General features: G+C 40.9%; 1 protein-coding gene across 2 annotated transcripts in view; it reads left to right on the plus strand.

The window, feature by feature from the left end:
- Positions 1–14,598, plus strand: part of SYNE1 (spectrin repeat containing nuclear envelope protein 1) — a 446,717-nt gene that overhangs the window by 183,445 nt on the left and 248,674 nt on the right. For both annotated transcript variants that reach the window (XM_066372972.1, XM_066372973.1), the window contains 8 exons: positions 716–943; positions 1,312–1,410; positions 3,242–3,429; positions 3,783–3,906; positions 6,102–6,268; positions 8,259–8,412; positions 9,437–10,065; positions 12,543–12,722. In XM_066372972.1, coding sequence (XP_066229069.1) covers positions 716–943; positions 1,312–1,410; positions 3,242–3,429; positions 3,783–3,906; positions 6,102–6,268; positions 8,259–8,412; positions 9,437–10,065; positions 12,543–12,722 — 1,769 coding nt within the window. The remainder of the gene's footprint in view (positions 1–715; positions 944–1,311; positions 1,411–3,241; positions 3,430–3,782; positions 3,907–6,101; positions 6,269–8,258; positions 8,413–9,436; positions 10,066–12,542; positions 12,723–14,598) is intronic.

Genomic DNA, 14,598 nt, shown 5'->3' on the forward strand with positions numbered 1-14,598 from the left:
TGGCTAATATAGAAAATGCCCCCAACAGAAATATAGCAAGTAGGCACTTTACTGTAGAGTCCACAGCTAGTGAATAAAGCAGTGTTATAGAATAGAGCCCAGGATCAGCACGAAGGTATCACCTGAGAAGCTGTTAGAATTGCAAAGACTTGGCCACACGTAAGACCTACTGAGTCTGGGTCACTGAGGTTGGGGGCCAGAATCATTGGCATAAAGACTAGAGGATAAATCTGAACAGCCTAGGTTGAGATAGGAATGGAATCAGACAAGCTTGTAGTTGGTAAAATATGAAATACTCAACTACATTTTAGGAAATTTAAGTGAATGTCAATATTAGCATTCCTGTGAGTGACTGCTTCCCACATCAGTTGGTTAAAACACTTGACTCACAGGGTAGGTAGGGAATTCTAGGTGCCTTCAGAGATACTGTAAGAGTTCCAGGGACATCTCCCTGCTTACGTCACTGCAAGCAGGAGTAGTTAATCTTTGGTTCTTGATCCAGCAAGCACAACCACCAATGTATATTTCAGGCATTGTCTGCATAGCTATCCTCCCAAAAGGAGGTCAGGAAATGCACACAGTGTTTGCTCAAAGCCACTCTCTAAGAATTCAGATACATGGATATGTCAGCTTTCTCTCTCTGCAATATTTATATCATTCCAGGAAGACAAGCTCGCTCAGCCTACATTGTCATTTTTCTTGTCTTAAATATTAGGTCACAATTCAGGAAATAGAAAGTAAGATCAGCAGCGTTACAGGGCTGGAAGAGGAAGCTCAGTCTTTTGCTCAGTTTATTACCACTGGAGAATCTGCTCGGATCAAAGCCAAGTTGACACAAATAAGGAGATACTGGGAAGAACTTCGAGAGCACGCACAGTGTCTGGAAGGCACTATCCTGGGACACTTATCTCAGCAGCAAAAGTTTGAAGAAAATCTTAGAAAGGTAAGAGTTGGGCCATGTATGCTAAAGTTACTGATTTCACATTGTATTTATAGTGAAATGCAATCAATAGTCCAGAAATAGGGGAATAAGGAAATGACACAATTTGTCAATTATTTACCAAGTTGTCAAGGACGCTTAAGGGATTATGGAGATGTCATTATGCATTGTGTGCAGATAGGCATTAAGATTTTACTTCTATTTCTTTCAAATAATAGAACTCATTCATTCTACATTTAAAAAAAAACATATACTTTATCAACACATCTAAAATTATCCAAAAATGATAGGCATGCTGCTTCCCAAATAAGCTTTTCTGCCTTGATGTATATTCTCCCACCATTATTTTCATATTTTGCCAAACGTTTTAGATCCAGCAGTCTGTGTCTGAATTTGAAGATAAACTTGCTGATCCAGTTAAAATCTGTTCTTCAGCCACAGAAACATTCAGAGCTCTCCAAGAACATATGGTAAGAATATGCCTCACATTTCTGCTTGTTTATTGACTCAGAAATTTAATAATTTCTTGAAAGAGAACGTAGTAAATATTTTTGTAAGTTAAAAATTTTAAAAAGTGTTGTATGAGGAATGACACAGTGAAGTATATTTACTTCATATAACATCGGACATATCACCATGCAAATAAGTTTTCATTAAAAAATGTTTGTTGAGGTATTCATTGAACATATATTTCTCTCTCTTAATTAGAACATGTAACTTTTATGTTATAGCTTGAATAAATTGTGTTACTTCTTATCAGCGTTATAAAAATTAAATGTGCAAAAAAAAAAAGTGCACATGCATAGCAGATTTCAGAGTTTGTTTAACCCACTATATTCAGGTGTGCAAAGACTATGTTCCTACTAACCTTTTCCCAATAACTAGCTGTTTTTTTTGGTCTGGTCCCTGAACTGGTGACCATTGTGAGCTGTTTGCAAAAGGAACAAACAGATGCTTCTGACAGAATTTAGAAGAAGGAACAAAGGAAGAGAATCAGCCACAAAGAAATATTTAGAAAAGAACGTGTGTTAATTAATAAACAAAAAATATATGCTATCCCTCCTACCTATGCACATGTACACATGGATACCTAAACGCAGAGAAAGGGCTGCCGGGATAGAGGACGAGAAGCTGAGAAAGGCCCATCTGAGAGGGGAGTGGAACTTACCTCACTGGCATGCTTAAGATCAGGATGCATTTTTGTGTTACTTAACACAATTGTTAAAAACTATCTCCAAAAAGAGGAAAAATGAATTTCATGGAATTATTTTAATAGATGACTAATAAATAATTAAATAATTGAATACCAGAGAGGATAATATTCCATTTTTCCCCCTACTATTTAGATTTCTTTTTTTTTTTTTTTTTTTTTTAATTTATTATTTTTTTTATAGTGACAGAGAGTCAGAGAGAGGGATGATAGATAGGGACAGACAGACAGGAATGGAGAAAGATGAGAAGCATCAATCATCAGTTTTTCGTTGGGACTCCTTAGTTGTTCATTGATTGCTTTCTCATATGTGCCTTGACCAGGGGCCTTCAGCAGAGCGAGCAACCCACTGCTGGAGCCAGCAACCTTGGGTTCAAGCTGGTGGGTTTTTTGCTCAAACCAGATGAGCCCACGCCCAAGCTGGCAACCTCAGGGTCTCGAACCTGGGTCCTCCGCATCCCAGTCCGATGCTCTATCCACTGCGCCACCACCTGGTCAGGCTATTTAGATTTCTAAAGCAAAAAAATTTTCCCTGTCTTGACTTTTGGATGTGTAAAATGGGTTACTGAAAAGCCGTTAAGTCTTAAGGGTCCTATGATGATGAAATGAGTTAAAACATGAGATGGACGTAGCACAGTCCCTGCCATATTCTGAGGCACCTGTTGTGATTATTACCCCTGATCCCTGAGAGCAGCAATGGCAGCCAGAACTCTCCTCATATATTTTTATAGAGATTATGGCGTGCTACATAACAGCTCCTATAAATTAAAAAGAGATTTAAAAAAAAAATACATCTGGCATTAAATAAATACAAATTTTCACAAATTATCCGACTTGTTAAGGAAAGGGAGACATCCCTCTGATGCACAGCAACACAGTTTTCTCTGGGCACTGGTCTGTCCATTTTCATTTTGATGCCCGCATTCACGAAGCAGCTTTCTCCTCTCTTGCACCATGTGTTCCCGGAGACCCTGGTCCATTGTCATTTGTCACAACCCAGGGAAAAGTCTTGGTGAGGATGGTTCTCGGGGGTGGGTAGCCTTGCTTCTCGGTGCTTTTCTCTCATTGCGTTTCTCTCATCCTGTCCTCAGGAGCTGTGTCAGGCCCTGGAGTCCCAGAGCAGTGCCGTGGCCACCCTCTCGGCCAGCGCCCGGAAGGTCGTTAACGGGGGCTCCTCGGCGGAGGGGGCCGCGGCGCTGCAGCAGAGGTACGAGGGCGTGCTGAGCCGGGCGAAGGGCCGGCAGACGGCGCTGGAGAGCCTGCTGGTCCACTGGCAGAGGTGAGCGCCCGCCTGCCTTCCCGGACTGGCCGCCTGGCTCTCAACAGCCGCTTGGCTGTTTGCCATCTGTTCCCTAACTGATGGACAAAAGTCACCCCAGATGTCCTGTCATGTCAAGTCCTGTTTCTGCTGTGGGAGTGGAAGGGGTGCCTGCGTGTCTCCTTAGTACACACATACGTGAGTACTTAAGTGAACATGAGGGGAATAGTCTTTTTACCTTCACTTCTAGGAGGAAGATAACCAACGTGGCATGATTTGTCATGGTTAGTGTTGAGCCTTCCGCCTGCAGAAAGGCCTAGTTTTCTAGTGTCACAGTTTTGGATCCATTTCTTTGGTGTCTCTGCTTCCTTTAGGCTGGAGAAGGAGCTGTCCACCTTTGTGACCTGGTTAGAGCGGTGCGAGGCGGCCGCCAGTGTCCCGGAGGTGGACGTGTCCGCCGACAGAGTCAAGGTGGAGAGTGAACTGCAGTCAATCCAGGCAAGCTCAAGGGAGTGTGAGGGGAATGGGGTGCTCTTTGTTGGGGTTGCATTATAAAACCGAGGCCAACGCAAAACCCTCTCTGCAACTTCGCTTCCTGCTTGGGTTTTGCCATCCCCAAAAGAACAACCCAGACCTGAAAGACAACGTAATGGTGAACCTTGTGATGATTAATTTCTGCACTGTGTTAGCTAATCCTAAAATATAATGTCTGACATTTGAATCCAAAGTATCTGGCAGATGAGCAGAGGGAGGAATGAGTGGAAATATAGAAGAAAGAATGTTGACAATCAGTGAATAATTTTTGAAGCTTTTGTATTTACGTACATTTTTAAAATTTTTCTTTTATTAATTTTTAGAGAGGAGAGAGAGTGAGGGGGGGGGAGGAGCAGGAAGCATCAACTCCCATATGTGCCTTGACCAGGCAAGCCCAGGGTTTTGAACAGGCGACCTCAGCGTTCTAGGTCGACGCTTTATCCACTGCGCCACCACAGGTCAGGCTGTATTTACATACATTTTTGATAATAAGAAGCGTTTTGGTTAAAAAGAGAGAAAGAATACAATGTAGAAAGAAAGCATGGTATTGATGATTTTTAAGCAATACAGAAAGAATGAATGAGCACATATACAGATGCTAGAATAACAAAGAATATGAGCTGATTTCATCCTTGAAGAAGTGGACCTTTTAAAGTTAGAAAAAAATCTTTAAGTACATATATATCTAAAGATTTTTTTCTTTAAATATATATATATTTCTTTAAGTGTGTGTGTGTGTGTATATATGTATGTATGTGTGTGTGTGTGTGTGTGTGTGTGTGTATATATATATATTTCTTTTTCAAGTGAGAGGAAGGAAGATAGAGAGATTCCCACATGCACCCTGACTGGGATCCACCAGCAAGCCCCTTCTTGGGCCGATGCTCTGCCCATCTGGGGCCATGCTCACAACTGAGCTATTATTAGTGCCTGAAGCAGAGACTCCACAGAGCCATCCTCAGGGCCTGGGGCTTATGTGCTCCAACCAATTGAGCCATGGCTGTGGGAGGGGAAGAAGGAAAGAGAGAGAAAGGGAAAGAGAGAGAGAGAGAAAGGGAAGGGGGTATGGAGAAGCAGATGGCCACTTCTCCTATGTGCCCTGACTGGGAATCGAGCCTGGGACATTCACATGCCAGGCTGACACTCTACCACTGAGCCAACTGGCCAGAGCCTAATTATTATTGACATTACAGACAATGTTACTAATTTCTGGAGATTAATATCTTGCTTTAAGTGATAGTCTGTGCCAGAAAATTCAAAAGGCAGAATTTTTTCTCAAAGGAGACTTATTGTATGAGAGACTTTCACAGCTACAGGCCTCTGTTACCCACACCATCCGGCACTGAGCCAGATGTGCCCCACTGTGGCCCAAACATTCCTTGTACATTGCCACTCTTGGCTGTGTGTCCTTTGTTCTTAGCCCAGGTCCTAATTCTGCTCTGTGGTCTGTCCTGTCATACGTACACTCTGTTTTCCTTCCTCCGATAGCTTTAGCTAATTTGCTTGTATCACACATATGTTCCCACAAAAACGAGGAAAAAACATTTTGACAAGCACCTACTATGCCATGCTGCACCTATCATCCCAGTTAATACCATGTTATGTTGTTAGCTAACTCTATGAGTGTTTATCTCTTGTTAGGTAGAAACCACAGCTTTTATACACCCCTCACAGCATCTAAGAGATTTATTGCCTCATTAAATGTAAACAATAAGAGGTTCTGTTGAAAGTAAGAGGAAAAGCCCTTAAGCCTTGACTTAGCTCAACATCTGGTCTCTAAGCAGAGTGGGAGACCATGTTCCCCGTTACCTGGACTCATGTCTCTGTTATTGTTAGGCAAGCATTTTCTCTTTAGCAATAAATAGTTCTCCTTTGATCCTGTTTACTGGCTCAGTTTCTTCACCCTGAAGGAAATTCTGCAGCATCTCAATTTGCCTAACAATATAACTACTTCAGGTCTCAGCAGCCTTTTAAATGTTGCTTTAGAGAGTAAGTGGATCCGTCTCTAAATCCAGGAGTAAAAAATCTCTATAGCTTAGTCCCCCTGATCTCCATTTTGCAAGAATGCAGAGCCTTTGGACAACAACCTCCGGTGTCCTGTGGCCTTTCCTTGTCAATCACATTGGGATGAGATCTGTAATGTGTTCTGTGTTTCTCAGGCACTGCAAGGTGAAGTGGTGTCCCAAGCCTCCGCCTACAGCAGCCTCCTGCAGTTGAAGGAGTCACTGTTCTCAGTGGCCTCCAGAGAGGATGTGAAGATGATGAAACTGCACTTGGAGCAGCTGGATGAGAGATGGAGAGTTTTGCCACAGATAATTAGCAAAAGGTTGGGTTTTTATAAAACATTCTGATATTTTGTTTGTTTTAAATGATGAGGATCTAAATTAAGAAAATATAGTTTTGTTTACTTTGACTTAACCCAACTATTGACAGGATAATTATAAAAGGAAAATAAATGACTTTATTTGTCATTTTAAAAAATCAAATCACTCAGATACTACCATTTCTGATGAACCTCAATTCAAATTTTAGTCTCACAATCAGGTCAAATGATCAAACTAGTTGAAATTATTAAAGAGAGTAAGTTTGCCCATGTTTGTGTTATTTGTTGCTTGCATTGTTTGTGTGCAGGACAAATAATATCTAGTCCTAATTGACTAGATATTAACAATTGTTATCTATATCTTTCTAACATGCCAGAAAACAAATTTTGCCTTAAATTAGTATTCATTACATAAGCATTTACCATTTCTGGTCACTTTTTAAATTCATTTGTTCAGCCAATATTTACTGAGGTCCACAATGTGTAGAGCACTGTTCTGTGTGCTGCGGATAGCGACTGTAAACAGAATTCTTCTCTAGTCTGTTCCACGGTTTATTCAGTCAACCAGCAAGCATTTATTGGACACCTGCCGAGTATAGGCCCCCACAGCAGATACTGGTGCCATAGAAATAAATAAAATCAGATGTCAAGTATTTTACAAATCAGCGTGGGGACAAGAAAGCCAATGAGAGAGGTGAGCACAGAATATTGTGGAAACAAAATGAAGGACATTTAACGGGCTCAGGGAAGGCTGACACAAGATTTGGTGCCAACTTTTGAAAGATAAGTTTTCGGCAAAATAGAGGACAGTCTCTGCCTCTCTCACAGAAGGAAAGTAAAGGGCTTTGAAAGTAATGCAAATGTATGCAAACACTCAAAATATAATTTATGCACGTAAAGATAATGTGTGCAAGACTTTGTAAGGATTAACACATGAGAGTCCGTTTAAAAAGTTGAACTTTGGATGCACACCATTGTAACGAGTATTAATATTTGATTAAGGCATTATCATTATTGGTTAAGGTATAACGGCAGTTTGGGATTCTGACTTCCCATCACCTATTATTAATCAATCTGATTCACTTATTACACAAGCAACGGTTGATCTCTGACCATATCCCAAGCACATTTCTAGGTCTTAGGGATACAGTAGTGAGCAAGGCAGGTAAAGTCTCTTCTCTGACTGAAGGGAGGATAAATATAGAAACAAATGAATGAATAAGACTTCTGATGGTGGTAAATAATGTGAAGACAACAAAATAGGGTAACCTGGCTGGGACTATCGGTCAGCCAAAGCCTCCCAGGGCGCACGGCGTCTGATAGAGAGCTGCCTGTTGTGCGGGAGGAAGACTCGTGGGCAGAGGGAGCAGAAAGGGCAAGGGCTATCAGGAGCCGTGAGCTGGGACGTGGGGGAACCAGAGTCAGTGGCAGTGGGGGCTGCACTGTGTCAGATGAGCTCAGAGAAGTTGATTTTGTGAGACCCCTGGTAGACCACAGTAAGCAGTCGTGGAGTGTTGCCTTCCCGTGTACAACAGGAAATCGCCCCCATGTTTAAGCTTGGCAGAGGGTGTTCCGATCACACTAAAACTATTTCCGCTGTCTAAAGAGTGGATTGTAGGGAGGCAATGGTGGTGGCAGGAAGGAGCCCAGTTAGGAGGCTGTTGGAGGCCAGGCAGGAGATGAGGAGAGTTAGACCTGCGTGTGGATGTGGAGAGAAGGGCACAGAATACCTTGGTGGGTGCTGACCCACCACACAGATCGGATGTGGTGAAGAATGGAGGGCCATCTGGGTGGCTGGCACTCATAGTGACTGAGACACGCAGCACATTGTGAGAGGAATGGGGTTAGAGAGGCAGAAAAAATGAAGGGTTCTGCTTTGTCCCTGTTTCACCACCTCACCTCTGCCCCTGGTTGAGCTGATTCCGGAAAACATACCAACTCTGTGTTCACTCACCTGCAGCACATTTAACTTCCTACATCTTTCTCTGCCCAGGATTAATTTCCTCCAGTCGGTGGTCGCTGAACACCAGCAATTTGATGAATTGCTGCTTTCCTTTTCTGTCTGGATTAAGCTGTTTCTCAATGAATTACAAACCACTTCTGAGATAAGCGTAATGGACCATCAAGCAGCTTTGACTCGGCACAAGGTAAAGTGCATTCTCTTAAAATGGAAGAAAAATTTGTTCATAAACGAGAGCTCTTGAATTATAAAGGGAAGCAACATTAAAAAAAAAAAAAAGCACTGGCCAGCAATTTAAATGTATATCTATATAAATGTTCTCATAGTTGAGCATGTGGGTCCAGGCAATGTATTCTGCAGGTACGTTAAGCAGATAAAACTACTTCAGATAAAATAGGAAACCACCTTAAGGTACCTCTTCTTCAAAACAGAGCAAATAATTTCTAGGGTGAAGTGATCAGACTGTTCATTTTGAAGCATCCAACCTGTTTTGTTTCAATGTTAAAAACTAATACTAAATGCCAATGCCTTAACAATATAGTTTTTCTGAATTACTATTTAGCTTGAAAGTTATTGTAAAATTACTCTTTATTTTTCTTATTTCTAAATCATGCATAATATATATCCTGGAATAAAAAAGAATTTAAAAATCAGATATTGATTCCTGACCAGGCACAGTGGATAGAGTGTCAACCTGGGACCCTGATGTCCCAGGTTCAAAACCCCAAGGTCACCGTGAGAGTGGGCTGAACAGCTTGAGTGTGGAATTATAAACATGACCCCATGGTCACTGGCTTGAGCTCAAGGGTTGCTGGCTTGAAGGCCAAGGTCACTGGCTTGAGCAAGGGGTCACTAGCTTGACTGGAACCATCCTGACCCCCCCCCCCCCCGTCAAGGCACCTATGAAAAGCAATCAATGAACAACTAAAGTGCTGCAACTCTGAGTTGATGCTTCTCATCTCTCTCCCTTCCTATTTGTCTCTGTCTCTCACTAAAAACAAGAATAAGATATTATCAAATATTGGAATAGTTAGAGATAAGCTACATAATAAGCTTTATCTCCATATTCAATAATAAAACATTTGTTTACCGAATGTTCACTCTGTGCTGGACTTGCTCATGGGTTTTATCCGCCATCCCAATTCTGTAGCATGTGTGTGTCAGAAACAGTAGTGTATCCAAGCAACCAGTGACTCTCTCTCCCCTTCCAGGACCATGCAGCGGAAGTAGAAAGCAAAAGGGGAGAATTGCAAAGTCTGCAGGGTCACCTGGCCAAGCTGGGTGCTCTGGGTCGAGCCGAGGACCTTCACCTCCTCCAGGGCAAAGCAGAGGACTGCTTCCAGCTGTTCGAGGAGGCCAGCCAGGTGGTGGCGAGGCGGCAGCTGGCCCTGGCCCAGTTGGCCCAGTTCCTGCAGAGCCACACCTCTCTGTCAGAAACCCTCCACCGGTTGAGGCAGACGGTGGAAGCAACCAACGGCATGAATAAGAAACAGACCAGCTTACTGAAAAGGGACTTAAATGATGCTATTCAAGACGTGAAAACTTTAGAATCCACCGCCATCAGTCTCGACGGCATTCTTGCCAAAGCCCAATACCATCTTAAGTGTGGAAGTTCTGAGCAAAGGACGTCCTGCAGAACGATAGCTGATCATCTCTGTGTTGAATTAGAGAGGATCCAGAACCTTCTGGGGACCAAGCAGAGCAAGGCAGATGCCCTGGCAGCACTAAAGAGAGCATTCCGAGACGAGAGGGAGGAGCTGCTGAGAAGCATTGAGGACATCGAGGAGCGGACAGACAGAGAACGGCTGAAGGCGCTCACCCGCCAGGCGCTTCAGCACAGGTGAGGAGAAGCCAAGGAGCCGGCGTCTCCTTGATGTTTCACATGCTCTGCAGTTGCCTCGTGTGCAAAACTTCCATAGTACCATATTGAGCAACTTCTCTTTTCTATATTTTTAGAATAAAATTAATGATCAATTTGACACTTAGGAAGTCCTAATATTTCTGTGGGTTCCTTAAGGATTTTTTTTAAAGGACTATGTATAAACCACTCTGAGATCTGATTTACAATAGAATATGTGGGTCAGACTATTTTTAAGCAATGTTTAGCTGATAGGAGAAGGGACTCGTCTTCTGGAACAAGAATGAAGGCAGAGGAGGGAGAGATGCACGTAGACTTGTAGCTCTGAAGGATTCCCTCCCTGGTGGCTCCTCACCCTCAGGAAAGACTGGAGCAGGCTCGTTAGCTGAGATTAGGTGACACAGGGATGTGGACAGAAAACAGTGTGAACTAGTTCTCTTGTAGAAAGGAAGTGGACATGATACCTCTGGAGCTCGGTAAGGTCAGAGCTGTCATTGGAGATTTTTATCCAGTCACTTAAGTGACACCAATCAGCTTGGTATGGTGATTTTCCCCAACTACTTTGAACTGTTTGCTTAAAGCAGTGGTTCTCAACCTGTGGGTCGCGACACCAGCGGGGGTCGAAAGACCAAAACACAGGGGTCGCCTAAAGCCATCGGCTTAGAGGCAGAGGAGTGGGTTTAAGCAAAGATGTGGGTGTGCCAGGTGCATTTGATATAGTAGCTAAAGTGTCAAGGGTATTTTTCTGTAATAAATTGCAAAAGTAATTATTTCCCCTAATACTACAGAGACTTCTTTTCAATCTTAACTTTTCTTCAATGTTCTCAGTGTCACTTTCTCTTCCATTTTTTTTTTTTAGGGGGCAAACAAACAGTCCAAAGGCATTCATATCAAAGCATCTCTAATTAATAGAGATTATGTTGACCTTGCCAATTTGCTTCTTTTTAATCAGAATCAAACATTGATAAGCAGTTGATTAATTGATGAATGGCTCCTGAAGTTACACACCTTGTGGACAATAAACTAACTGGTTTAACAATAAACTTACAAAAAGAAATACGATTTGAGAAGGACTCAGTAGCCTCAGAGAAAAGGCAGAATGAGAAACCAAGGCACAGAGCAAACAACTCACCCAAGAAATAGCAGTGGGTTCAGTGCCGCCAGACAGTCTGGCCCCCTGGGCCTGCTTTGGGTCTTAGAAAGGAGGCCCTAGAATTGTTAGAGAAGGCTCAGGTTAAGTTCAAGAGCCATGTCAATACCCACATCACTGAACTCATTGAAGTCACACAGAGGCTACCAAAATGTTGCAATGAATTGGTTAATTTATTATGTATCAGCCCTACTTATGCTTCTCTGTGCGACCTTGGGCAAATCACCTCTTCTTATAACATGGAGTTAATGATAATGCCTGCCCCTAGCCACTTTGTTTTGGGAATTACATGGGTTATTAATGTATATATATTCATTTTATAAGCTCTTTAGCAACAAGGACAAGAATAAAAGAGTCAATGGCTGCCTCTATCTAGCCACTTTTTACAAATACTCAAATATTAATTAATACATTGGGGACAAAAACATGAACATTTTCCTCATGGTAATCTTCAATAAAGCATGTAATTTTATGTTTTTAATTATATATGTTTATCATACAGCTTGGTAAAACTTTTTATTTTGTGAAACAACTATGATCCTTAAACATTATTTTGCATGAATTAGATAGACCTCATGGCACAACTAATTTTATACCAGTACCTTGCAATAAGGACTCAGCTACTTGGCCTACAAGGTCAGCCAGCCCTAGTTTTAAAAGTCTTATACCATCAAAGGATGATAGAAAGAGAACACAGCTTAATAGAAGGTTGAACGTGAATAATGATACTGATTTTAAATGTTCCTTGAGTTACTTTCTGCAGAGTGCAAAGTTCACCTTAAAAGCATATGCATCACGCCTGACCAGGCGGTGGTGCAGTGAATAGAGCATCGTACTGGGATGCGGAAGACCCAGATTCGAAACCCTGAGGTCGCCAGCTTGAGTGCCAGCTCGTCTGGTTTGAGCAAGGCTCATTAGCTTGAGCCCAAGGTCGCTGGCTTGAGCAAGGGGTCACTCACTCTGCTATAGCCCACCATGTGTCAAGGTACATATGAGAAAGCAATCACTGAACAACTAAGGAGCTGCAACGAAGAATTGATGCTTCTCATCTCTCTCTCTTTCTGTCTGTATGTCCCTATCTGTCCCTCTCTTTTTCTCTCTCTCTGTCCCTATCACAAGAAAACCCTCCAAAAACAAAAAACAAAACAAAACAAATTAAAAACAACAAAAAAAGCATATTCATCAGTTGACATACATTAATTTAATTACAATTGCTTTGTTAAAAGTCTTTCTAGCTCTCTGTACATATGCTTTATGTAAAGAAAATATTGGTTCACTGCTTTGAGTAAAATAACATTTTAATTCACAGATTGAGAGTCTTTAATCAGTTAGAAGATGAACTGAACTCCCATGAGCATGAACTCTGTTGGCTGAAAGACAAAGCGAAGCAAATTGCTCAGAAAGACGTGGCCTTTGCCCCTGAGGTCGACAGGGAGATCAATCGTTTGGAGGTCACCTGGGACGACACCAAAAAACTAATTCATGAGAAGTAAGTCAGAGACTTCTCAGTTTTCTTTTTTTAACTTCTACCTATACTGTCGCAGTGGGTCCTGGCCTGTTGATTTGCATGGGTGTGATCAGGGATTGAATATCTTTTGCCATCTTTAGTATTCTATGTCTCTTCAGTATCAATAAAAATTTAGTCCTATAGAACTTTATTGAGGAAGTTGCTCTGACATAAAAATTACATCTGAAGTTCCATGCTTTTAAAGCAGGAGTTGTCAAGTTATGAAGTGCTACCATGGGAGGTTTAACCTCTGAATTTCTTTTTATTTTGTTTTGTTGTGTCTGTTTGTGACTGATGTATGATTGACATTAAGTAAAGTTCACTCTTTTAAATATACATCCTTAAACTGGATGACAAACACATACAGTTGTGTAACTATGAAATCCCATACTAACAAGACTACCATCTGAAAAAATTTGTCATCTCGTTGTAGTCAGTCCCTCCTCTCACTCCCAGTTTCTGGCAGCCACTGACCAGTTTTCTGTCTCCATGGTATTTATTCTCTTTTTGAAAATCACATATAAATCCCTGGCTGGGTAGCTCAATTGGTTAGTGTAATCCCAATATGTCAAGGTTACAGGTTCAATCCTTGGTCAGGGTACCTACAAGAATCAACCAATGAATGTACAAATAAGTAGAACAACAAATCAAGGTTTCTCTCTCTCTCTCTCCTTTCCTCTATCTCTAAATTCAATACAATTTTAAAAAAATAAAGAAAATCACATATAAGTGAATCCTTTCCATTCTGGATGATTATAAGTAACACATTTATAAACATTCATGTTTGATTTTGTGTGTGTATATAATTTTTTATTTCACTTGGGTAAATATGTGAAAGTAAAATTCCAGGTTATATGGTAAGTGTGTGTTTAACTTGATAAGAAATTGCCGAGGCAATTCTGTACCGTGTTGCGTTCACACTAGCCATGCGCGAGAGTCCCAGGTGTTTCGCCTCTTTTCCAGCACTTGATGTTATCAAGTTTTTGTTTGCCTGTTTGACATTATAGGAGATGTGTAGAGATATCTCATTAAGTTTTTAATTTTTATTTTCTTGATAACTAATGATATTGAGCATATTTTGATATGTTATTTGCCATCTATATATATTATTCAAATTGGCCTGTTCAAATTGTGACTTTTGGGGGTTTTCTTTTGAATGAAGTCAATTTTTATATCAATGGAATCCTAATCAAAATCCCAGCAGATATTTTGTGGAAATTGACTAGCTGATTCTAAAATTTATATGTAAAACAAAAGACCTGGATCAGTACAATTTTGAAAAAGAATTGGAGAACTCACACTAGGTAGGTGACGAACTCACACTTCTTAAGGTGCTGTTGGCTAGTGGGTAAACATAAAGACCAATGAGACAAATAGAGTGAAACAGACCTACAGAGACATGCTCAGTGGACTTTTGACAAATGCAATATGATAAAGACTAGTCTTTTCAATAACTAGTCATGAAACAATTGGGTATTTATATGCATTAAAAAAAAACAATGCCTTGCATAACATAAAAAGTTCTTTTAAACCAAATTGAGAGCATATTATATACTATAGACAATGCAGACTTTTGTTAATGAACCCATGAGACACAAAATTTATTCCATGTTGCTAAACATTCTCCTAAATTGTGCTTTATTAGAGGTTGCATAATATTTAATTATAAGAATGTAGCAGTAGTTATTCAATTATTAGCCTTTTCAACATTTCAGTTATTTCTGTTTTTTTCTCTTATTATACATAAAGGTGTAAAAAAATATTATTTTACCTAAATCTTACAGTACACCTCTTTCTTCTTTGAAAAAATTCCTAGATGTGAAATTGCTTGTTCAAAGGCATTTGGTTCTTACAAATA

The sequence above is a fragment of the Saccopteryx leptura genome, chromosome 3 (genome assembly GCF_036850995.1).
Source record: "Saccopteryx leptura isolate mSacLep1 chromosome 3, mSacLep1_pri_phased_curated, whole genome shotgun sequence".
Taxonomy (NCBI): domain Eukaryota; kingdom Metazoa; phylum Chordata; class Mammalia; order Chiroptera; family Emballonuridae; genus Saccopteryx; species Saccopteryx leptura.